The 24,993-nt window shown below is 46.8% G+C and overlaps 2 protein-coding genes across 2 annotated transcripts; both read right to left on the bottom strand.

The window, feature by feature from the left end:
- Positions 1-6,845: 6,845 nt before the first annotated feature.
- Positions 6,846-7,609, bottom strand: LOC124697449 (universal stress protein YxiE-like). Its single transcript, XM_047230037.1, has 3 exons — positions 7,363-7,609; positions 7,052-7,277; positions 6,846-6,954 (listed from the first exon to the last, which is right to left on the bottom strand). Exons 1-3 carry the CDS (start codon positions 7,607-7,609, stop codon positions 6,846-6,848), a joined length of 582 nt encoding a protein of 193 aa, XP_047085993.1.
- Positions 7,610-14,282: 6,673 nt separating this feature from the next.
- LOC124700552 (universal stress protein YxiE-like) lies at positions 14,283-15,273 on the bottom strand. The gene is made up of 3 exons (XM_047232656.1): positions 14,952-15,273; positions 14,624-14,849; positions 14,283-14,542 (listed from the first exon to the last, which is right to left on the bottom strand). The coding sequence occupies exons 1-3, from the start codon at positions 15,271-15,273 to the stop codon at positions 14,434-14,436; spliced, it is 657 nt and encodes a 218-aa protein (XP_047088612.1). The 3' UTR covers positions 14,283-14,433.
- Between the last annotated feature and the right edge of the window lie 9,720 nt (positions 15,274-24,993).

Below are 24,993 nucleotides of genomic sequence, written 5' to 3'. Positions count from 1 at the left end.
CAAATACTGCAATCATCGCTTGTTTACTGTTTTACTGCTTGTTTACTTCCTGCAATATTACTACTATCAACTGCACGCCAGCAAGCACTTTTCTGGCGCCGTTACTACTGCTCATATTCATTCATACCACTTGTATTTCACTATCTTTTCGCTGAACTAGTGCACCTATACATCTGACAAGTGTATTAGGTGTGTTGGGGACGCAAGAGACTTCTTGTATCGTGATTGCAGGGTTGCTTGAGAGGGATATCTTTGACCTCTTCCTCCCTGAGTTCGATAAACCTTGGGTGATCCACTTAAGGGAAACTTGCTGCTGTTCTACAAACCTCTGCTCTTGGAGGCCCAACACTGTCTACAAGAATAGAAGACCCGTAGACATCAAGCACTTTTCTGGCGCCGTTGCCGGGGAGGAAAGGTAAAAGGCATTCATACTCCGGTCTCAGGTAACTAAGTACTTTTCTGTTGCCGTTGTGCGTGTGCTCGAAGATATTTCCTTTAGATCCTGCAATTGCATCTTTTTGTTTCTTGTTTTACACTAGTAAGGCATAATGGAAAACATCTGTGAGCTTTTTGTACTATTTCCTGAGTCAAGACATGAATGGTTTAATGCGAAAATTAAAAAACCTATGGAACCTTATTTGCATGCATGCTAGTAGCAATGATATTAGTATGAACGCTTTGAACACCGTTGTTGCTAATGCTATGGAAGAATTTAAGCTTGGGGAGGTCGGTTTTGATGAAAATGATCTCTTTAGTCCTCCGGGTATTGAGGAAAAAGTTTATGTTGATTATGATATGCCTCCTATTTATGATGATTATAATGATAGTGGTCTTTTGGTGCCGCCTACTATGGAGAGTAAATTTTATTATGATGATACTATGCCTCCTATATTTGATGATGAGAATAATAATGATAGCTACTTTGTTGAATTTTCTCCCACTACAACTAATAAAATTGATTATGCTTATGTGGAGAGTAATGATACTTTTATGCATGTGAATAAGAATGCTTTATGTGATAGTTATATTGTTGAGTTTGTTCATGATGCCTCTGAAAATTATTATGAGAGAGGAAAATATGGTTGTAGAAATTTTCATGTTACTAAAACACCTCTCTATATGCTGAAATTTTTGAAGTTACACCGGTTTTATCTTCCTATGCTTGTTACTTTGCTCTTCATGAACTTGTTTATTTACAAGATTCCTATGCATAGGAAGCATGTTAGACTTAAATGTGTTTTGAATTTGCTTCTTGATGCTCTCTTTTGCTTCAACTCTTATTTCTTGGGAGTGCATCATTGAAATTACTGAGCCCATCTTAATGGCTATAAAGAAAGAACTTCTTGGGAGATAACCCATGTGTTTATTTTACTACAGTACTTTTGTTTTATATTTGAGTCTTGAAAGTTGTTACTACTGTAGCAACCTCTTCTTATCTTATTTTATTGCATTGTTGTGCCAAGTAAAGTCTTTGATAGTAGGGTTGATACTAGATTTGGATTACTGCGCAGAAACAGATTTCTGTCTGTCACGAATTTGGGCAGGGCTCACTGTAGGTAACTCAGAAAAATCTGCCAATTTACGTGCGTGATCATCAGATATGTACGCAACTTTCATTCAATTTGAGCATTTTCATATGAGCAAGTCTGGTGCCACTTTAAAATTCGTCTTTACGGATCGTTCGTTTTGATAGATTCTGCATTTTATTTCGCATTGCCTCTTTTGCTGTGTTGGATGGATTTCTTTGTTCCATTGACTTCCAGTAGCTTTGGGAAATGTCCAGAAGTGTTAAAAATGATTGTGTTACCTCTGAACATGTGAATTTTTGATTATGCACTAACCCTCTAATGAGTTTATTTCGAGTTTGGTGTGGAGGAAGTTTTCAAGGGTCAAGAGAGGAGGATGATATACTATGATCAAGAAGAGTGAAAAGTCTAAGCTTGGGGATGCCCCCGTGGATCATCCCCGCATATTTCAAGAAGACCCAAGCATCTAAGCTTGGGGATGCCCAAGGCATCCCCTTCTTCATCGACAACTTATCAGGTTTCTTCTTTTGAAACTATATTTTTATTCGGTCACATCTTATGTACTTTACTTGGAGCGTCTGTTTGTCTTTGTTTATGTTTGAATAAGTTCATCCTTGTGTGGGAGAGAGACACGCTCCGCTGGTTCATATGAACACATGTGTTCTTAGCTTTTAATTTTCATGGCGAAGGTTGAAACTGCTTCGTTAATTGTTATATGGTTGGAAACGGGAAATGCTACATGTAGTAATTGGTATGATGTCTTGAATAACTTGATACTTGGCAATTGTTGTGCTCATATAGATCATGTTTAAGCTCTTGCATCATGTACTTTGCACCTATTAATGAAGAACTACATAGAGCTTGTTAAAATTTGGTTTGCATTATTAGTTTCTCTAGAGTCTAGATATTTTCTGGTAAAGGTGTTTGAACAACAAGGAAGACGATGTAAAGTCTTATAATGCTTACAATATGTTCATATGTGAGTTTTGCTGCACCGTTTTATACTTGAGTTTGCTTCAAACAACCTTGCTAGCCTAGCCTTGTATTGAGAGGAATTCTTCTCGTGCATCCAAATCCTTGAGCCAAAATCCATGCCATTTGTGTCCACCATACATACCTACTACATGGTATTTCTCCGCCATTCCAAAGTAAATTGCTTGAGTGCTACCTTTAAAATTTCTATTCTTCATCTTTGCAATATATAGCTCATGGGACAAATAGCCTAAAAACTATTGTGGTATTGAATATGTACTTATGCACTTTATCTCTTATTAAGTTGCTTGTTGTGCGATAACCATGTTTCTGGGGACGCCATCAACACTTTGTTGAATATCATGTGAGTTGCTATGCATGTCCGTCTTGTCTGAAGTAAGGGCGATTTACCACTAGTTGAATGGTTAGAGCATGCATACTGTTCGAGAAGAACATTGGGCCGCTAACTAAAGCCATGAATCATGGTGGAAGTTTCAGTTTTGGACAAATATCCTCAATCTCATATGAGAACATTAATTGTTGCTAATTGCTTATGCATTAAAGAGGAGTCCATTATCTAATGTCTATGTTGTCCCGGTATGGATGTCTAAGTTGAGAATAATCAAAAGCGAGAAATCCAATGCGAGCTTTCTCCTTAGACCTTTGTACAGGCGGCATAGAGGTACCCCTTTGTGACACTTGGTTAAAACATATGTATTGCGATGATAATCCAGGTAATCCGAGCTAATTAGGACAAGGTGCGGGCACTATTAGTATACTATGCATGAGGCTTGCAACTTGTAGGATATAATTTACATAATGCATATGCTTTATTACTACCGTTGACAAAATTGTTTCTTGTTTTCAAAACCAAATCTCTAGCACAAATATAGCAATCAATGCTTCGCTCTGCGAAGGGTCATTCTTCTACTTTTATGTTGAGTCAGTTTACCCATTTCTCTCTATCTTTGAAGCAAACACTTGTGTAAACTGTGTGCATTGATTCTTACATGTTTACCTATTGCATTTGTTACATTGCTTTATGTTGACAATTCTCCATGAGATATACATGTTACAAGTTGAAAGCAATTGCTGAAACTTAATCATCCTTTGTGTTGTTTCAAAGCTTTCTACTAAGAATCTATTGCTTTATGAGTTAACTCTTATGCAAGTCTTATTGATGCTTGTCTTGAAAGTACTATTCATGAAAAGTCTTTGCTATATGATTCAGTTGTTTACTCATTGTCTTCATCATTGCTTTGAATCGCTGCATTCATCTCATATGCTTTACAATAATGTTGATCAAGATTATGTTGGTAGCATGTCACTTAAGAAATTATCATTGTTATCGTTTACCTACTCGAGGGCGAGTAGGAACTAAGCTTGGGGATGCTTGATACGTCTCAAACGTATCTATAATTTCTTATGTTCCATGCTTGTTTTATGACATTACCTACATGTTTTGTTCACACTTTATGATGATTTGATGCGTTTTCCGGAACTAACCTATTGACGAGATGCCGAAGTGCCAGTTCCTGTTTTCTACTGTTTTTGGTTTCAGAAATCCTAGTAAGGAAATATTCTCGGAATCGGACGAAATCAATGCCCAGCATCCTATTTTTCCACGAAGCTTCCAGAACACCCGAGAGGAACCAGAGGGGGGCCACAGGGCCACCAGACGCTAGGGCGGCGCGGCCAGGGCCTGGGCCGCGCCCCCCTGTTGTGTCACCGCCTCGTCAGCCCTCCGACTCCGCCTCTTCGCCTATTTAAAGGTCCCTGACCTAAATCTTCGAGACGGAAAAAGCCACGGTACGAGAAACCTTCCAGAACCGCCGCCATCGCGAAGCCAAGATCTGGGGGACAGGAGTCTCTGTTCCGGCACGCCGCCGGGACGGGGAAGTGCCCCCGGAAGGCTTCTCCATCGACACCACCGCCATCTTCATCACCGCTGCTTGTCTCCCATGAGGAGAGAGTAGTTCTCCATCGAGGCTAAGGGCTGTACCGGTAGCTATGTGGTTAATCTCTCTCCTATGTACTTCAATACAATAATCTCATGAGCTGCCTTACATGATTGAGATTCATATGATGATGCTTGTAATCTAGATGTCATTATGCTAGTCAAGTGGATTTTACTTATGTGATCTCCGGAGACTCCTTGTCCCACGTGTGTAAAGGTGACAGTATTGTGCACCGTGTGGGTCTCTTAGGCTATATTTCACAGAATACTTATTCACCGTTATGAATAGCATAGTGAAGTGCTTATTTATATCCCTTTATGATTGCAATGTGTTTTGTATCACTATTCATCTATGTGCTACTCTAGTGATGTTATTAAAGTAGTCTATTCCTCCCGCACGGTGTAATGGTGACGGTGTGTGCATCGTGTAGTACTTGGCGTAGGTTATGATTGTGATCTCTTGTAGATTATGAAGTTAACTATTGCTATGATAGTATTGATGTGATCTATGCCTCCTTCATAGTGTGATGGTGACGAGTGTGCATGCTATGTTAGTACTTGGTTTAGTTGTGTTGATCTATCGTGCACTCTAAGGTTATTTAAACATGAATATCGAATATTGTGGAGCTTGTTAACTCCGGCATTGAGGGTTCGTGTAATCCTACACAATTAGTGGTGTTCATCATCCAACAAGAGAGTGTAGAGTATAGCATTTATCTATTTATTCTGTTATGTGATCAATGTTGAGAGTGTCCACTAGTGAAAGTATAATCCCTAGGCCTTGTTTCCAAATACCGCAATCATCGCTTGTTTACTTGTTTTATCGCTTGTTTACTTCCTGCAATATTACTACTATCAACTGCACGCCAGCAAGCACTTTTCTGGCGCCGTTACTACTGCTCATATTCATTCATACCACTTGTATTTCACTATCTCTTCGCCGAACTTGTGCACCTATACATCTGACAAGTGTATTAGGTGCGTTGGGGACACAAGAGACTTCTTGTATCGTGATTGCAGGGTTGCTTGAGAGGGATATCTTTGACCTCTTCCTCCCTGAGTTCGATAAACCTTGGGTGATCCACTTAAGGGAAACTTGCTGCTGTTCTACAAACCTCTGCTCTTGGAGGCCCAACACTGTCTACAAGAATAGAAGACCCGTAGACATCAAACACCCCCACTCGCGTGTGACGGGAGAAGAGAAAATCAACACGTGAAAGAAGAAGAGCACACCGAAACAGGGCATCAGCGGTGGCTAAAGAGGGGGGCAACAGCAATTTTTAGGCTTAATTGCGAAAACCATGTGAAAGCCAGGATTTGAACTCGAGACCTGGGGCTCTGATACCATGTTAAGCTTCATGCACTAGCCACTTGAACCAAAAGTCCGAACTGATGGAAAGGGCTAGGCAATCCACATTTCACAACAATAGTAAGGAGTAACATTAGACATAAACATACACACGTTACTATTCTATGTTACTATGTTTATAGTGGTTAGTAACATAAGTGTAGTAACATAAAATGCTATATTTTTATTAAGTTCTAAAGTCATCTTACCTTGAAATATGTGATGTGATGGTAACATGTTACCACTATACTCTCTTTTCTTAATTAATGACATGTCATATTATCAAAATGCTTAGTTGACATATACACATTTCATTTGCGATGCCAACTAAGCATTTGATGATATGGCATGCCATTAATCGAGAAAAGAGAGGATAGTGATAACTACTCCCCCCGTCCCAGTTTAACATGCCCGCACGTAGTTTAAGATAAAGTTTGACCATTAATTGAGTCAACAAAATATAAATTATATGTCTACAAAATTTATACCATTCGATGCATTGAAAGAAGGTTTAAAATGATATAATTTTTCAACATATATTTCATATTTTATTGACCAAAATAATGGTTAAAGTAATTTTTTGGGTTGCGTGTGCGCCTGTTAAACCGAGGGGTAGTAGCTATGTTACCATCACATCACACATTTTAAGGCAAGATGAGTCTACAACTTAAGTACTAGTACATGTTTTCTTTGATTTTATCAACGTTACCGTTTGTTAAATATGTATGCTAGCTGTCATGTATTATTAGGTGAACCAAACTCTAGGCAGTGTACTTGTTTTCCAAATTCCAACCCATGGGTTTTCAGCCCTACAGGCGTGCTACTGTTTATTGAGTACTTGCGCTAGAACAACTTCATAATCGACTTTTGAACTGGTGCCTATGTACTAGTAGTAGTACAACAGTTCATTATTCAGTTTCTACTTTTTGTACACTGCTTGTGTACTCCTACACAGGCGATAGAGGGCACTCTTAACACAGTTGCGAACAAGTTCAGTGCTACTGGTTCTGGTCGACGCTTGGCAGACGATTCAACAGCAGCTTTAGGTAGAGTTTCCGGTTCCCTTGGCGTGCGCTTTGGGGGGCTTCACGATCAGAACGGGGCAGCTCGCATGGTGGGCGAGGTAGTCGCTCACGCTGCCCAGCAACGCCCTGCAGCGCCACGAAGCATCGAACCACAAAAAAGGTCAGGCAACTGATTCATGACAACGTATTAGGTAATCGGTCAGTGATTAGTGGTGCGTACTACCTCTTGATCATGCCGAGGCCGCGGCTGCCGAGGACGAGCAGGTCGGCGTGCATCTCCTCCACTGCCTGGCAGATGGCCTCCTTCGGGTCGCCCTCCACCACCGCCGCCTTGGCCACCACCTGCCTCTGCGCGCACACCTCCAGCGCGCGGGCCACCACCTTCCGAGTGTTCTCCTCCTGCGTCTTCTTCATGGATTCCACAGCCGTGGGCGGAATGTAGGCCAGGCCTGCTCAAACTCAAGCGCAGCACCAAGTGCGTCAACGAACGCAAATCGAAAGAAGAATGTGTGAGCTCGTTGTAGCGGTCGATACCGTGGGCGGCGACGGGGTAGACGAAGTGGTCCGCGGGGTGCTGGGCGTGGACGACGACGAGCGACGCGCCGGGGTGGTGCCGGACGACGTGGTCCAGCGCCCACGACAGCGCGTGCAGGCTCTCCTCGCTCGCGTCCACGGCCACCACCACCTTCGTCATCGTCGCGCCGCCCGCCGTCCCGCGAGAGGCCTCCGCGCCAACGCCACCAGGCGTCACGCTGCTCGCCACCGCTCTCTCCGGTTCCATGGCGACGCTCTCGCTGTCAGTAAGACCGGCCGGCCTCGTGCCTGGGGATCACTGCCTCCATCCCATAAATATAGGTGCGCGAATTCAGCGTGGCACCGCTTTTGGATGTGGACGGCACGAGATATAGAGATGTGATGAGCGAGGCGTACGCGGTGGCTTTTGTTCCGCTCTGTATGCTTGTGACACTCTCGCCGAACTCGGGCGTCGGCGGTGCAGTTGGCGGCTGGTTTCCTTCAGCCGTTGCGCGCCGGCGCGTGTGCAGGTGCTCCAGTTCCAGCCCACGGTTTGCCTGCCCGCAGAAACCCTGTCTTGCCACCTCGAACCCATGCGCACGGGTGGTCTCCAGGTTGGTGATGCCCCCGGCCGGTTCCGGTGCACCCGCTCGTCCCAACTCCCAGCGCAGGATGATGTCCTCAAGCCTTTGGCTCACATAGGACCAGTGAAAAAAGGCCGTTTGCTTACTCGGAATAATGTTTGGGCTAATGGGTTCTCAAAACACTCCTAGGACAGACCCAAAAGGAACGTCCAAATCAGCATTTCCAGCCGGCATGTCTCGTTTTCGTGAGATTTTTCACGCAGGTGTGTAACGGTTGCACGCGTGGAGAAGCGCGGGAGACACCGCGGTTTCTCGCACCCTCTCTCTCTCCACTTGTAGTCACCAGTTTCACTCCCTCTCTCTCTACTTGACTCTCTCACTGACACACGCGACCGTTCCATCAACCGCCGCCATGGCCTCCTCGGCTCCTTCGCCCCCCAGCTCTGACGAATCCCGCCGCCCCGATTGTCACCCGCCCGAACTCTGAGCGGCTACGGATGATCCGGGAGTACGAGGCAAGCGGCCTCCGCGATGCGGCGACGCCAATTGAGCCCGATCGAGTACCGGTCTGAAATCGCCTGTCTCCCATTGCTCTGAGGCCCATCAGGAGGGGGACGAGGAGCGCCGCCGTGGCCGCAGTCCACGCCGCCGGAATTCGACCATCGAATCCCGAGATGGGGGTTTTTCAACCCCTAAACCTAGGGTTTGCTTCCGCCAGGGCGGTGGGTGCAGAAGGCTCCAGCCGGGAGATGGAGCCTCAGCCGGGGTTCCCCGCTACCCCGATGCGCATGAGGATGCCATGGGGCCAACCACGTCCGGGTGCTCCCAATTCCATGCCACCCTTCGGCCAACTACGGGCATGTCGGCAACCCTCCGCCCCATCAGTGCTCCGTTCTCTGACCGTTGCTCCGGCGCCGCCGCCTCCTCCAGGATTTTGGTTGGGAAGTGGTGGAGCACATGCCGACGCCAGTGCGTAGCCTCCTCCTTCGACGGGCCCGCTAATGCTCCATCCAATTGTAAGAACTCCACCCCTTCCAAATCGGTATGTGGTATGCAAATGTAGATTCGACGATTGATGTCAATGTGCATTGCATGTTAGTCAGAAGCATGGCAATGACAAGGTTGCCTCAACCAAATTGTTTCAATTGGCATGTCAGTGATGAGTAGGATGTATGTCATGCTTGTCATTGCCAACATTCATCATACTCATCATTGGCATGCTTGTCGTTGACATGCAGATGCACATTGGCAATGACAAGCATGTTGGCATTGCTGACGAAGAGCTTGTCATTGCCATGATGATGACACAAGGTTGCTTGAACCAAATTGGCTTTGCCATTCTTGTCATTGCCATGTTGATGATGAGCTTGTCATTGCCAATGTGCATCGGCATGGCAATCCCAAGCATGCCATTGGATCTCACCATGCCAATGATTTAGTTACAGCTGGGCATGGGCAGCCTGGCCCGACTCGGCCCAAAAATGTCGTGATGGGCTGGGTCGAGCTTGCACTTCGGGCCAGGCTTGGGCCAGATTTCGAGCTGGAACGTTGGGCCCGGGCTTACAGTTTGCGCAATTTAGGGAAGGATCGGGCCAGGCCAGCCAGGCCGGGCCGGGCTTTTACTCATTCCGGCCGGGTTCGAACTCAATTTCTAGGCCCGACAGTCGGGTCGGGCCGGGCTCGGGCCTGAGTTTTTTACCTTCAGGCTTTTCCAAGCCCGACCCAAGGTATGCCCAGGTGTAGATTCGGTATGTCTCACTCTTCTCATTTGCATGGCATCTGCTGAATTGGGCCTTACTGGAAACCTTCCCGGAGGGGCCGATAGTGGAGGCATGCGACATTGCCGTCCGGGTGCAGCTTCGGGGCCCCAATGAAGGCTTCATGGATGCCAAACACCAGGTCTACAAGCCTATGGTTCATGCTAGGCGTCCTGCTCAACTGGGGCACGGTCCTAGGGAAAGGATTCCTGCCTTCTTCGTACAGGTGGAGAGCCAAGACGTCCTTGCCCTGATCGTGTCGCCCGTCACGGAGAAGCCCCTCATCAAGAAGTACAAGCTGAAGAATAATGGGCCACCGGTGAAGGTGGCGCTATACATGGGAGACTACTACGAGTACAAGGTGTCGCTCTAGTGGAAGGCTGGGCGAGTCAGCTTCATCAAGGCCTGGAGCGAGTTCCCCGGTAATGCTCGACTTAAAGCCGATGAAACACTCGTCTTCACCCCCATGGACGATGGCTTCCAGGTCCAGGTGTACAGGAAGGCGACCTCCGTGGAGAGTCTCTGGAGCTGCAAGAAGCATCGACATGGCCCTTGGGCGGATCCACGCCATGAAGGTTGAAATTTGCGCTGTCCTTGTTATCTGCTTGTTCATAACCGTCCTTTTGTGAAGTTCTGCTTGTAGTGTTGGCCTCAAAAGGTTGTTGCATACATGCTTTTGTGGATATTTGCATGTAATGTTGGCCTCTTCAGGCGTATGAACATTTGTTTTGGGCCTGGGGAGTCTGCCCTAGATTTAAGTAGGCATCTTACCACTCTGATGCTAGGGATGCTAAGTACTATGTTTCATGTATGATCGTCTGTGTGGTCGTCTCTCGTCTGTGTGCTTTTGTGTACCGTTATGTGATGGTAAGGCTACCATATTTTAATGTGTTGAGGAGAAACAAAAGTTATATGCCCAAAATAACAACCGAACGCATATGCTCAGACGACACACTTTTTCAGGCATCCAAAAAAATGACACTTAGGTACCAACTATGCAGCCCAGGCCACCAAACAAGGGGGTTTTCTGATCCGTGACACATATAGAACGTGTACTGCAGTTCTTCTCAGTGACGCTTACCAAACTCGCCCATAACAGCAGGCAGTGTATCGTTGATTGATCACTACTCAGCCTCTTCTAGCCTCTTTATGAACTCAGGGTGCCGAGGGTATCTACAAACAATCTCGCCCTATGAGTAGATGAAGACGATCACCTTATACTTCCCTTGCATCTGTTGTAATTTAGGGTTTAACAGAAACGATGTCCTTTCAAGCTCTGTTGTGTTTTTATATATAGGGTACGAAAAGCGGAAATTCAATTCGGCTCCCGGGTGCGTATGCTCCCTCTACCAACAAAACATATTTCGAAGTGTGGAAAATTTTTGACAAAAAATTCTACATGTACATTTCCATAATATATGTGTATACGTCAAGTTTCACGAAAAAATAATATTTTTTGTGTCCTATGTAAAAAAGAGAAAACATATCCTGTGAAAAGCATTGTTTTCAGCACTGAATTTTGTCTTCTTTACACACATCATATGATAAGTTCATTTTTTATGAAACGACTTTGTGAGCGCGTAGCACATGAAGATGTACATGCAAATTTTTTATTTCAATTTTTTTGAAATTTAAAATATGTGTAAGATGCATTTCAAAATATAGGGAGCATATGCTCCCATGTTCCAAAACATCACTCCCGTACGAAAAGATCCCTCTCGTAGCATGCACATGTTGGTGTGCATATGGGTAGAATACTATTTTACACTATATATAGTATTACATTGTTTAGCACTCCGACCGGACCAGGGACCGGACCAGCCGGTCCAAACCAGGTGGCTGACCGGACCGAGACCGGATCAGGGAATGGTCGCGCAGTAGTCCTCCCGGATGGCATCAACGCAGGAGCGTTGGCGCCGGGGCGCCCGGCCCTGCACCCGGTCCGACCGGGCGGCTGACCGGAACTGCCCGGTCCAAACCGGGCGGCTGACCGGGCCATGACCGGGCCAGATCAGTGTCCTGTAGTAGCCCTCCCGGATGGCATCAGCGTAGGGGCCGGTTGGCGCCGGGGCGCCCGGCCCTGCGCCCGGTCCGACCGGGTCTCTGACCGACAGGATGTAGTAGACCCCTTTTTGATTGTTGTCGAAGTGGGCTCTCCTTTAGCCTTCTTGTTTCATTGATACACCATTTATGCTTCTTTGGCTAATACCTGAGATTAACCTTACAAACATGTATCAGACCAAACACTCTAGTACGGTGTCATTGTTACCAAAATAATGGATAAGGATAAAATACTCTTACAAAACCAGTAGTGGTAGATAGGTTGAGACGCTTAAACTCATCTAGACTTATGACTCTGTTTATGAATTCATCTGTAACTTAATCTTTGCTTGAAATAAACATAATATCTAATAACTTGTCTGCCACTCGTTCTCTAACAAAGTAAACATCCACTTCAATATGTTTAGTACGTGCATGAAAAACAGGATTGATCGACAAATAAGTATCACCTAAGTTATCTCACCATAAACATGGTTTCTCTGTTAAAATGACACCAAGCTCACCAAGCAAAACTTTAAACCATATTAGTTCATCGGTAGCATTGACTAGAGCTTTATATTCAGCTTTAATATAGAGTACTGGATCTGGAGACTGTTGCCTATTTACTTGTACTCCAAGATTAAATTTAGTCCAAAAAAAGATAGCAAAACCTGATGCTGACCTCCTAACATCAACGCATCCTGCCAAGGAAGATGACTTTTGAAAAGTAAGATCAGCTTTCATGATTCTTTTAACATATCTAAAAATTCTTTTAACAGCTGTACAATGAGAAATTGTAGAAGCATGTAGAAACTTACAAACTTTGTTAACTAAGAAGAAAATATCAGGCCCTGTTAGAGTAAGATATTATAGTGCACCGACAACATGACCCGGACTTTTGGCTCATGGGTGCCACCCTCCCCCATAGATCTACCGTTTATATCTGCTTTAAGATGGTCCAAAAGAAAGTAAGAAAAATCTGAGCTGAAACGGATCTATTGTGAATACAAAGCTATACGTCTGCTCGTGCCTGACAACACTGTTCGTCTGGTCACGCAATTACTGCTATAAGACTGCTACCGAGAGTAGCTTTTGCCAGGATTCCCATGTGGCATGCGTTTCTCATTAAGTCTGTGGCCCCCACCACGAATTAGCACGCATAGATATTTTCCAATCCGTCCTCTTCGCTAGTACTCCTGCACCTCCGGTCTCCACCGAGAGGCCCCCGGGTCAATCCGCCGCCGCGCCTCCGGGATCCAACCTCCGCCGCCGCCCCTTAGTACAACCAACGCAGCCTCCCCCATGCTCCAGGCGGCGGCCCCAGCAGGAGGAGCTCCGACCCCTGTGTCGTCTCCCCCTTCCACCTCTAGCACCCAACCCCAGCCACCCGCCGTCGTCGACCGCATCTACCACGGGCACACCAAGCTGGAGTAATTCGCCGATCACAGTGCGCCAGGGCCTAGCTGGTCAGGGTCTCCTCGTGTGAGTACTTTTTAGAACGCGTTGAACAACACGCGCTAGAGAATCAGGCTGAGGCCCCTCCATGTGTGTGTGTGTGTGTGTGTTTTTGGTTTGGATCATGTGATTATCATATCTCAGTAATGTAAAAAGTATTCGATGGCTTGCAAGTTTTAATCCTGAGCATTTTAAGTTTCTCCATCGCTCAGCTCAACTATCAGATGATTTATTTGTCCGATCCAGACTACAGATCTGGAAATCATTTTTAGCATTGTTAAATGTGCAACTTTGTTCTAGTTATTCTCTTGGATTTCAAATGTTCACTCGGAAGTGTCACAGATTTATGATTTGGGAGGGGTATGGTTTCTTCATATGCTGCTAATCTAGTCTAGTAATCAAAATCCTTACTTAGTAAAGATGCTCAAGGTAAGTCCCTGGAACATGTAACTAATTAGATTGGATTAATATCTTTAAATTTCTTGGAATATGTATTGTTGTTTTTCTCTTCTTAAATTTGTTTTTGTTGAAAACTCTTCTTAAAGTTAAAGTTAACCGTGAAACTTTTTTTCTAAAACAATCGTGGAGTAGTAATAATGTTCTAGTTGTTAGAAAAAGATTCTTGGAATAAAATGTGATCTTAGTAGAGCTAATTAGGGTACAAATCACAATTAGTAGCTTCAAAATCGGAGGCAGGGTTCATCATGTCCCTTGACTCCTGTCTGCCCGAAGTCGAACAACCTACTAGCGCCTTAAAAAAAGAACTGGAGCCTCCAACAGCCATGTTGACTTCTTCATCCATCACGAGCAACGAGCATTGAAAGCTCTGGGCCAAGTGGTACGGATGCCAGGAAAAATACGAGACTGAAGAACCCTGCTAAAGATCAATACGCCAAATAATTTACTGGTCCTAGGACAGATGGCAGGCAAAGACGTGGGGGAAGGTAGCACCCGTGTGCTCCTTTGTAATTCTCACCGACAACACTTCTATATTGTCCATTATCATTTTCAGGCCTTGCGATGGTTTATTTCAGTATTTGCGCTAAAAACAACTACATAATCGACTTTCTGAACTGATGCCTGTGTAGGACTGAGCATCTGTATGTAGCAGTACAACAGTTCATTATTCAGTTTCTACTTTTCTACACTGCTTGTGTACTCCTGCACAGGTGATACAAGGCACACTTAACACTGGTTGCGAACAAGTTCAGTGCTACTGGTTGTGGTTGACGCTTGACAGACGATCCAACAGCAGCTTAGGCGGAGCTTCCGGTTCCCTTGGCGTGCGCTTTGGGAGGCTTCACGATGAGAACGGGGCAGCTCGCATGGTGGGCGAGGTAGTCGCTCACGCTGCCCAGCAACGCCCTGCAGTGCCACGGAGCACGAACCACAAAGAAGGTCAGGCGATTGCTTTATCACAACGCACGACCGGTGATCAGTGCGTACCTCTTGATCATGCCGAGGCCGCGGCTGCCGAGGACGAGCAGGTCGGCGTGCATCTCCTCCACCGCCTGGCAGATGGCCTCCTTCGGGTCGCCCTCCACCACCGCCGCCTTGGCCGTCACCTGCCTCTCTGCGCACACCTCCAGCGCGCGGGACACCACCCTCCGGGCGTTCTCCTCCTGCGTCTTCTTCATGGAGTCCACCGCCATGGGCGGAGCGTACGCTAGACCTGCATGCCACCGTGCACGCACGCACGCGAGCGAGCGTGTCAGCGCGCGATCGCAAATCGAAAGAAAGAGTGTGTGAGCTCGTTGCATGCAGCGGTCGATACCGTGGGCGGCGACCGGGTAGACGAAGTGTTCGGCGCGGTGGGCGTGGACGACGACGACGGACGCGCCGGGGTTTTGCCGGACGACGTGGTCCAGCGCCCACGACAGCGCGCGCAGGCTCTCCTCGCTCGCGTCCACGGCCGCCACCACCTTCATCGTCGTCGCGCCCGCCATGCCCCGAGAGGCCTCCTCCGTGCCTCCGGCTCCAGGCGGCACTCCGCTCGCCACCGCCGCGGCCGCTCTCTCCTCCTCCATGGCCACGCGCTCGCTGTCAGTAGTGAGACCGGCTTCGTGTCTAGCGATGACTGCCCCGATCGACCACATCCCTCGGATCCCATAAATATACGTAGCGTGGCGCCGCTTTTGGATGTGGACGGCACGAGATGGATAGAGATGCGAGCGAGACCGCACGCGGTGGCTTTTGTTCCGTAGCTCCGCGTGCGCTCGTCAAACTCTCGTCGGCGGTGCATCTTGGCTGGCTTCCTCGCGCCGTTGCGCGTCGGCCCGTGTGCAGGTGCTCCAGTTCCAGCCCACGTTTCACATGCCCAGCCTTGCCACCTCGAACCCACAACTTATCCATGCGCACGGTGGTCTCCAGCCGGTTCCGGTGCACCCGCTCGTCCCAACGCAGGATGGAGGAGCTAGCATGTATTGAATTGTGAGAATGGTGTTTGTTCCGTGCACCGGAGGACGTATCCACCCTCCATTCCATTAAGTTTGCTTTAAGATTAGGATATAGAGAAAATATTTGCATGCAAGGCTACCCTACACTAGTACTTTCTCTTTCTTTATACTTGGATTTATTTTCAAATATTGAATTTGAAATAGCTAAAAATGTTGTATCACTCCGGTTCATATTAATTGACTCTAATATGAATGTATCTAGACATATTTTAGTTCTAGATACATCCATATTGAAGTCAATTAATATGAATCGGAGGGAGTAATATATGTAATATATATCCGAGCTCATCCTTATGTGTTCCCGGCTAGATGGGTGGAATGAGTTGCTACAAAGGCTAATTTCAGTCTAGCTAACTTACGGGTCTGATGAATTTCGTTGGGGTCTTACCAAGAATGGTGCATTCTCAGCAAGCTCCATGTATAAGGCGTTAATTGAACTCATTCAAGAGTTTGTTAACAATAAATACATCTGAAAGATGAATATACCTTTGAAAACTAACGTTTTTGCATGGTATCTTCATCGGGTGATCCTTACTAAAAATAACATTGCAAATCGCAACTGGCATGGTTGCACGAAATATGTTTTCTGTCATAAAGAGGAGACTATAAAACACCTATTTTTGAACTGCTCGGTTGCTAGATCTATATGGTCAGTCATTCAAATAGGTTCAACCTTAAATCCACCCCGAAGCATTGCAAATATCTTTGTCAATTGGCTAAATAGGGTAGATTCTATGTTTAAAACGCTTATCAGAGTGGGCATGATTGCTGTTGTATTGTCGCTATGGCTATGTAGACATGAGAAGGTTTTTAATGACAAAAATTCTTCTTGCATGCAGGTTATTTACCGGTGTACGACTTTGCTCCGTTCATGGTCGCCACTTCATCGATTGGAGGACTGCGACATCTTTACTGAGGTATCTACACGTTTGAAGAATATGGCAAAGAAGTTTATTTCCCAACATGGTGGCTGCATAATCGACGGATTACAGCCAATGTAGACTAGTTGGCTTTTATGTGTTTTCGTCCTTTTGTTCTAATTCTTAGACTGTTGCTCTTTTGATACTGGAACGGCTACGTGAATCCTAGTTATGCAAATTTTAGGTGTAATGCTTAAAACTTTTAAATAATAAAGCGCCCTTTATCGAAAAATGTTTGAGCTCATATCACTACTCTCACTAACTGCAGTGGCCCACGTGTCATACTTGTCTTCCACCTCTATTCTCCGAAAGGATCGTATGCCGGACCTAGAGGTGGGGGGTGAATAGGTGCTATCCAATTTTTTGTTCTTTTTCAATTAAGGCTTGCCACAAAGGTAAATTATCTAGATATGCAATTGTGAATTTACCTTGATGATAAGATACACAACTAAGCAAGATATCACTAAGCAAGATATAACAATACAATAAAGGATAGAGATAATCGAGAGTGAAGCACGCGGAGACATAAGGGATGATTCCCGTGGTTCCTTCCTTTTGAGGGGAAGTATGTCTACGTTGGAGGGGTGTGGTTGCCACGAAGGCCTAACCAACCCCACAAAGGCCTCACCCTATTCTCCGGTGAGCAACACAACGAAGGTCTAGCCCACTTGTCCACTAAGGAATTTTCTCTAGTCGGAAACGGGGCCTTTACTAGATTCTTGGGGCACATATCCACAACTGAATTGGAGGATCCCAAAGCTGTTACAACTTTCCAAAATAAACACTAGCAAAGGTGCCCTCAAGTGAATGGGGGAAATGCAAATCGCTTTGGTGAAGATGTAGATCTCTTCTCCTTCGATTCTCAAAGATCAAGAGCTTTGGGTGGTTGGTTGAGGGAGGAGATCAAGTGAATGTAGTGGCTCAGCTGGAGGTGATGTTCTTGAGCAAATCGAGTAGCTTGAGCTTGGGGAAGAAGTGAGGTATATATACCCCCTGGAAAAGTCAAGCCGTTGGTGGAATCTGGGGCTGGAACATTGTAATGTCCCAGGTTTAGAGACGATCGAGGGATAGATTTTAGAAAGGGATGTGCATTGCATTGTAAATTACGGGAAAATTTCGCGCTTTTAAAACCAAACTGCATCGAAGGGGAACGAGGTTTCTCTCTCGACACCTTACAGGGTTAGGGTTTCGAGAGTGCGACAAACTTGTTTCTCATTCAACTAAGTTAGTGTTTTGAGAAGAGAGGAGAGATATTGCATCACAACTTAAGTTGCATGATTGAATTCAAACTTAAGTTGCATGATTGAATTCAAACCTAAGTTGAATTTGAATTTCAAATTCAAACATCAAATAAATGTCTCATAATTCAATTGAGAGGAAATTCATTAAGTAAATTATAAATAATAAACAATATGAATTATACAACTAATAAGTAAAGCTCATTAGAGAAAACTTTGAGCTTTATTGATAAACACACAATATACATTGTCTTTACAACATTCATAATTGAAATATAAGAACATTACAACACATTACAAGAATTGGCAAAAATGAAGAAAGAAAAAGAAAGGAAAAGTACAATGTCATAATCTATCCTAAAACTACAAGCTAATCTCCATTGATGCTTGAACTTGATCTTCACTTTGATCATCTCCAAGCTCCCTGCACACAAACACAACCAAGCAAGTGTTATGCCAAGTGGCAAAGCCACTTGGCGGAGTTAGAAAGAAAATGGCAACGAGAGGATATGCTCACGGCTCTTCCGAGCTGATCCACTCTCGACCAAGAACCAAGCCAAGTACAAAGCACTTGACACACACACACGACCAACCCGCTCACCGAGCGAGTGTGCATGCTCAACGAGCACACGAGGCCGGTGAGTCACCACAAGCTGCAGGCCAAGCTGTCGACCAACAGAGCAAAGCCAGGATCATATAAAACCCTTTTCCACCGCCAGAACCAGCAAACCATCGACAGGTTTCACTGGTAAGTCACCAAAATTTAAGAACACAGCAAGAACAGGAAGAACAGCCACTGCTGTTCAACCATTCCACAATCACCAGAAACAAACCAAGCATCAAAGTTTGCAAGGAGGAGCAGGGCAAGCACACCAATTCATCATTGAAGCAATCCTCTACACCAACCATAATCCTTGGAGCTGGAGTGAGGTATACCAGAAAAACATGAGCAAACCATGGTTTTGCTCATAATTAAGCATGTGCATATGTCACAGAAGCAAAAGAGGGTAGAAACCCTATTTGTATCATCACTTGGCTACTAGCCATTTGGTACAAGCAAAGAGGGGAGAGGCTAATAGGAAATCATCCAAGGGAACACTAGTTATGTCATATCAGTGGCACAACTAAGGAAATCCAGCAAAGGATGGATTCACAGCTAGCCTAGCCCAAATCACCTAGCACCTACAGCTAGTAATACCATCAGACAGATAGGCAACCTGTGCTTATTTCTTTTGTCAACAGTAAAGCTCACTGGAAATCCAACAAAGGACTGTCCAGTGATGCATTAATCAAGCCACAGCCAGCCAACAGGGGTGGGAGCTTCCTGAACAGCAAGAACTGCTGTTGAGGCCACCTCAACCACTGAAACAGCCCCAAATCAAAAGCCTTGCACATTTACCATCACCAGAAGGGTTCAAATAATGGACTAGGGTACACAACCAAGAGTTGGCAACCATCTAGCCTGTCACAATTAACCAGATGATCATAACTGCAAGCAGTTCACATCATTTATCCATTTAGCCAAGCCAGTCAACACAGATAAATGAAATACACAAGCAATAGATTCACCGTAGCCTTGCGGATGATCCATTGGATCATTGCAAGCATCAACCGATGCTTGAGCAAGCACCATCACACACGAGGCCAAGCCCGTGTGATGCACACACAGGCACGAGGTGAGCACCGAGATAGCCACAGAAGGAAGCACAACAGTTAACCATCAAGCAAATGATGATCAGATGATCATCAGAGCTTGCTAGCTCATGCTACTGGTTGCTATAAGCCAAGCATAGCATCAGAAATGAGCCATCTACTGAAGAATTACACCCAAACCATAACTATATCACAGATAATTAAATCAGTCATATACAGGAGCAAACCATCCAAGGATGGTGAGATCATGTAGCAAGCATGCTCAACAGGGCATTAATATGAACAACAGCACAAGGGGTTAGCCAATTAGAGGCACTGGCACTTGCATAATGCAAGGATTATGCATAATAATCAAGCCAGGGGCAAAGAAATGCACACACAGGAGAGGCATGATACACATAGCAACAGCATGAACAACTTAATTGAGCATAAGCATCACAGTATGCTCATGAGCAAGAGCTCATGAGTTACAATAGCAAGACATAGAGAAGAGAAGCACAAGCACAACAGCTAGAATCCATGGCGCATATGGCAGCAACAACTAGCACATCATAGCAGCACCAGAACTAGCCTGGCGCAGAGAATATAGGCGCAGGAGCAGCAGCAGCACAACAAGATGGATGCCAGGGCATCCAGAGGAAGGAGAAGAGGTAGAATAGGTAACAGAGGAAGAAGGAGGAGGGGAGCACTTACAGGCGATGCGGGCGAAGAAGCACGGCCGTGGCAGCCACAGCGGCACACGCCGGGCGAACGGCGGCGCCAGCCAGGCCAGGCCGCGGCAGAGCCGCAGCTCCAGCACCACCTCGGCGAGGCTCGCGGTGGCGACATGGCGCCAGGGGCACCAGGAAGAAGAACCACGGCGTCTCCAGCGCACGGCGGCGGCGAACACCGAGAGCCAGGCGTACTGGAGGGTCGAGGGTGAGCGAACGAGGGCGCTAGCGTCAGATCGACGCGGACCACCATGTCCGCCGTTGAGAGGCAGATCAGATCCACCTAATCTCGCCGGTGGCGATGGCCTAAGTCGGCCGGAGAAATTCCGAGAAGGGGGCGGCGACGAGAAATCGCCAGAGCTCGAAAGGGTTAGGGTTCGCGAGCGCGTGGGGGAAGAAAGGGGTCGGTGCGACCGACCGAGCCCAAGTGGCTCGGGTTAGGGTTAACCCGCTGGGCCACCCTGACAAGTGGGCCCAGGGGCAAAATAGAAATTTCACATTTTTAAATAAACCAGAAACTTTGAAAATAAATAGAAAATGTTTAAAAGCTCTAAAAAAATAATTAAAAATAAGAAAATTGATCAGCATAAAATTCTCTATCTAAATAAAATATCAAAGAAAATTTTTGAAGACAATTAAGAATAAGTCTTAATTTGATGATTTAAATAATGATTTAAATCACACATATTATTTTCAATAATGAAAATAAGTCCATTAATGCAATTGGACTTTAAAAACACCTTGACAATATTACAAGGTTGTATTTACCCTAAATAGAGTATCTCCAAATCTATCTTAGTATTAACCTCTTACATGAAATAATAATGTCATCTGAAGGGGAACAAACCCTAAAACTGGAATCATGCATAATTGCTTCTTTAACCATTGCCCTTATCGGACAATGATGCTATTTTTCAGAAACAGAGGACGAGGGTCAGTCCACACCATCCAACTGCAAAACTTTGCAGTGTTCAGGCAAGTTCATCACTTGCTCATGTCATTTGTGTATCTCTATCAAATTACTTGCAAAGTACTATGGTTATCACTATTGCATAAAAACCAAAACCACTATTTTCATAATTATGAATATGACTATGTGGTTGGCAATGGAACCATGGATTGTGTTGATATGGTGGAGGTTCCATTGCAAGGGTTTATATCCAGGCTAGGATTAAACAACAAATGTCGCCAAGTGATTCTTGTGCCGTAATAACCGTGTTAACCATAAGATCCGAAATGGGACGGACTAGTCAATCGTATTTCCACCTCTTGTACATCAACGGATGCGCTTACCGTAGCGGTTGTATCTTGCGGAGCAACTTGTGGGTGGGGATCCCACTCTAAGTCCCCACGGTTATGCCTGTGCATACCGTAGCGGTTGCGGCTTGCGGAACAACTTGAGGGTGGGGATCCCACTCTAATTCCCCACGATAATGTGGTCTATGATGGGTTGCAGCCTACCGGCGAAGGAGTTTGGTTCGATCCCGGATCGTTGTCGTGGTCGGGGTCCGTCCTTAAATGGTGTAAGTGGACCGACGAGGACCCAGGGTCGGGGTTTGCAACAAAGGGTGGGTGTATGAGGTAGCGGAGGAATATGATTGGCTATGACCTTATACCGGGCCTCACACCGAAGGAAGTGTGGACGGGAAAGCTGCCCGGTTGGCACCAAGGTTAAGATCTCTTATGGGTAAAGCAACACACCTCTCGCGAGTGTAAAGATCCGTGACCTGTCACTCCCTGTTCGGGATATGGAACTGCGAACGCGGCCGGAAAGGAGCTCCATGAAGTTCTAGTAAACCGGTGAAGGCTGACGGACATAGCTCTTTGAAATAAAAGCAACCTCTTGAAGAAATGTTTATCAAAACTCTGCATTGGTATTAGACTTTCCGGTCTAATATCGTAGCTAGTGCATTAAACACCTCTTATCTATAATGAACTTATTGAGTACGCTCGTACTCATCCCACTCTTAAATCCCTTGCTTAGATTGTCCGAATCGTCTGGAGGAGGACTACGACAACCCCGAAGGAGCCGAGATCATCGGCTATGAAGAACCAGACCTCTCTGGAGGTATTGAAGGCGTAGACTACCTCATAGTCTACGGAACCGGGGAGGCTTCCGGAGGAGATCAAGCCTAGAAGCATCGAGTAGTAGTAGTACCCGGAATACGCATCAAGAAAACACAAAAGTTCCGCCCCCGCCGTCGAATCAATGACTTAGTCAATGCGCGGCAAGGGGAACGGATCCTTCGGGCAGTGCTTGTTCAAGCCGGAGTAATCGATGCACATTCTTAGTATTTCAGTGTTCTTTTTGGGTACAAGGACGGGATTTGCGACCCAATCGGTGTGGATAACTTCTATTACAAAACCTGCCTCTAGTAACTTAGCTAATTCCATTCCTATGGTGCGGCGCTTCTTATCTCCAAAGCGTCGCATAGCTTGCTTCACCGGTTTAGCCCCCGGATTTATGTTGAGGTAGTGCTCGGCGAGTTCCCTAGGTACTCCGGACATGTCAGAAGGTTGCCATGCGAAGATATCCATGTTAGCGCGGAGGAACTCGACGAGCGCGTCTTCCTATTTGGGGTCCATGTTGGCTCCGACTGAAACCTGCTTAGAAGGGTCGCCTATGATGAGGTCGTGCTTCTTGGTTTCTATCGCGGCCTTGAAGGAGTTTTTGTGCTCGGAGATCCGCTTCTTGGTGGTCCGCATCTCGGTCGGATCCACCGCGGCTCCAGTAGCCTTTCGGCTCTTCTCCGGATATCACGGACTCGCGAAGGCGGCTTCGCCTAACTCGCACTCATGAGCCTTCTTGTAGTCTCCGGATACGGTAATCATACCCTTAGGACCCGGAATCTTGAGCTTGTTGTAGATGTAGCACGCTCTTGCGTGGAACTTGTGGTAGGTGGGCTGCTCGAAGATAACGTGGTAGGAGCTCTTGAAGGGCACAACTTCAAACGTGATCTTCTCTTCGCGGAAATTGTGAACATCGCCAAAAGCCACGGGAAGTGTGATCTTGCCGAGGGAATTCGCCTTCTTACCCGGAACCACGCCATGAAACTCGGTTGTGCTGTGTTTGAGCTGTTCCTTGGTGAGGTTCATCCGCTCTAGAGTCTCCGGGTACATGATGTTCAAGCTGGCTCCACCATCCATGAGGCACTTGGAGAAGTCATACCCGTCTATGCGGGGACTTACAACCAAGGCGTAGCATTCTTTTGGCACAATGGCAGGGTGATCCTCCCTATCAAATGTGCACGGGACCTCCGACCACCTAACATACTGCGGCACAGCCCGAGACCGTGGCGTTCGGGATCCGGGTAGCCGACTTGGCAGCGCGGATCGTTGGGGTTCCGAGGAAAGTGTGGTAAGCCCCCACGCTCTTTTTCTCGAATGGGTTGGATTTACTCGCGGATCCTACCTTGGGATCCGGCGAGTTATCATCCTCATCCATCGCCTCGGAACTATCTTTCTCTTTGTCCTTGTTCTTGCCCTTGCCTCCCTTGCCGCGTGGGCGGTGCTCCGGGCTCGCTTGTATCCCGCCTCCGGGTCGTTCTTTAGATCATTGACCCACTTGCGGTTGCGGTTGGTGTGAGTGGACTTCCCCGTAACCGGATCCAAGTGGGCCGGGCAGGGCATGTCTCCGTACTCCTCGTAGGTTTGCGGGGCGCGGGATCCGCCGGCCGTGCCCTCAGTGGCATGCTGCTGACCCCTGCCGGCTCCGCCTCCACGGCCGCGTCCTCTTCCGCCTCCTGAACCTCCGCGTTGAAACGCCATGGCGACCATCTCGGATCCGCCACTCTTCTAGTCATCAGGGTTCTTGCGCTTATGGCTGCTGCTATTGCCGTTATCACGGTTCTTCTTTTGTTGATGTAGGGGGATTGCTGTAGCTGCGAGATCACCGCCTGCATCATCATCGGCGGCAGTATGATCACTGGAAATGGAGATCATTTCATCCAAAGTCAGCTTGTTTGAGTTAGCCAAACGAGTGAGCGTATGCCTCAGCAATCCTCCCCTCTGCAGTCCACCAATGAAGGCGTACATGGCGGTGGTGTGGTCAACGTTTTCGCACTCGTTCCTCGCATGCCAACCATCGTGTGAGGTAGTGTCTTGAGGTTTCTCCCTTCTTCTGGATGCAGGCTTGCAAGTCGCTTGCCGTGGCAGGTCTTTTGTAGGTGCCTCTGAAGTGTTTCTCGAAAGCGGTCTTCAGGTCGAACCAGCAAAAGATGGAGTTCTTCTCGAGGTCACTGAGCCAGATCCGGGCTGGACCTACAAGGTACAACTGGAGCATGCGGCGAGCGATGTTAGGGGTTCCTCCGGCAAAGGTTACTGCATTATAGTAATCCTCGATCCAGGTATCCGGCCTTTCGGTGCCATCATAGTGCTTCAGGTTTCCGGGTAGCTTGAGGTTCATCCTTGGTTTTGGTTCCTCTCGAATCATCCTGCCAAAGCACTTCGGACCGATGTAGTCGGTTCTGTATTCGTTAAGGCGTTCCCGCGCGTCGCGCGAGCCGTGGCGAGGAGATTGTGAGCGAGAGCGAGATCTCCGGCCGCCGTCTCCGCCTCCACCTCCGCCGCCACCGCTAGGTGGTGGTGAGGGAGACCTGCGAGGGGGGCGATCCGACTTCTTGCTTCCACCTTCAGATTCTCCTCGGCTTTCCCGGTGCTGGCTCCGGCTCCTGTGGCTGCCTTCGCCATGGCGCTGGCTGCCCTGGTCGTTCCGGCTCCGGCGAGGCTCCGGGTCGCGCTCCTCATTCCGACTCCTCCTGGGCTCGGGCTCACGATCGTTGTTCTGGTTCCGGCGAGGTTCCGGCGAGCGCTCCTCGTTTCTGTTTCTTGGCAGCACGT

The sequence above is a fragment of the Lolium rigidum genome, chromosome 3 (genome assembly GCF_022539505.1).
Source record: "Lolium rigidum isolate FL_2022 chromosome 3, APGP_CSIRO_Lrig_0.1, whole genome shotgun sequence".
NCBI lineage: Eukaryota > Viridiplantae > Streptophyta > Magnoliopsida > Poales > Poaceae > Lolium > Lolium rigidum.
This window is presented reverse-complemented; position numbering and strand designations above follow the sequence as displayed.

Bases quoted from the DNA above. Each gene is read 5' to 3' on its own strand.
- LOC124697449 (XM_047230037.1), bottom strand. From the start codon at position 7,609: ATGGAACCGGAGAGAGCGGTGGCGAGCAGCGTGACGCCTGGTGGCGTT. The intron at 7,278-7,362 runs GTATCGACCGCT...GAGTTTGAGCAG, and splicing joins CTACCCCGTCGCCGCCCACG to GCCTGGCCTACATTCCGCCC. The intron at 6,955-7,051 runs GTAGTACGCACC...GTGGCGCTGCAG, and splicing joins GGCCTCGGCATGATCAAGAG to GGCGTTGCTGGGCAGCGTGA.
- LOC124700552 (XM_047232656.1), bottom strand. From the start codon at position 15,273: ATGTGGTCGATCGGGGCAGTCATCGCTAGACACGAAGCCGGTCTCACT. The intron at 14,850-14,951 runs GTATCGACCGCT...GGTGGCATGCAG, and splicing joins CTACCCGGTCGCCGCCCACG to GTCTAGCGTACGCTCCGCCC. The intron at 14,543-14,623 runs GTACGCACTGAT...GTGGCACTGCAG, and splicing joins GGCCTCGGCATGATCAAGAG to GGCGTTGCTGGGCAGCGTGA.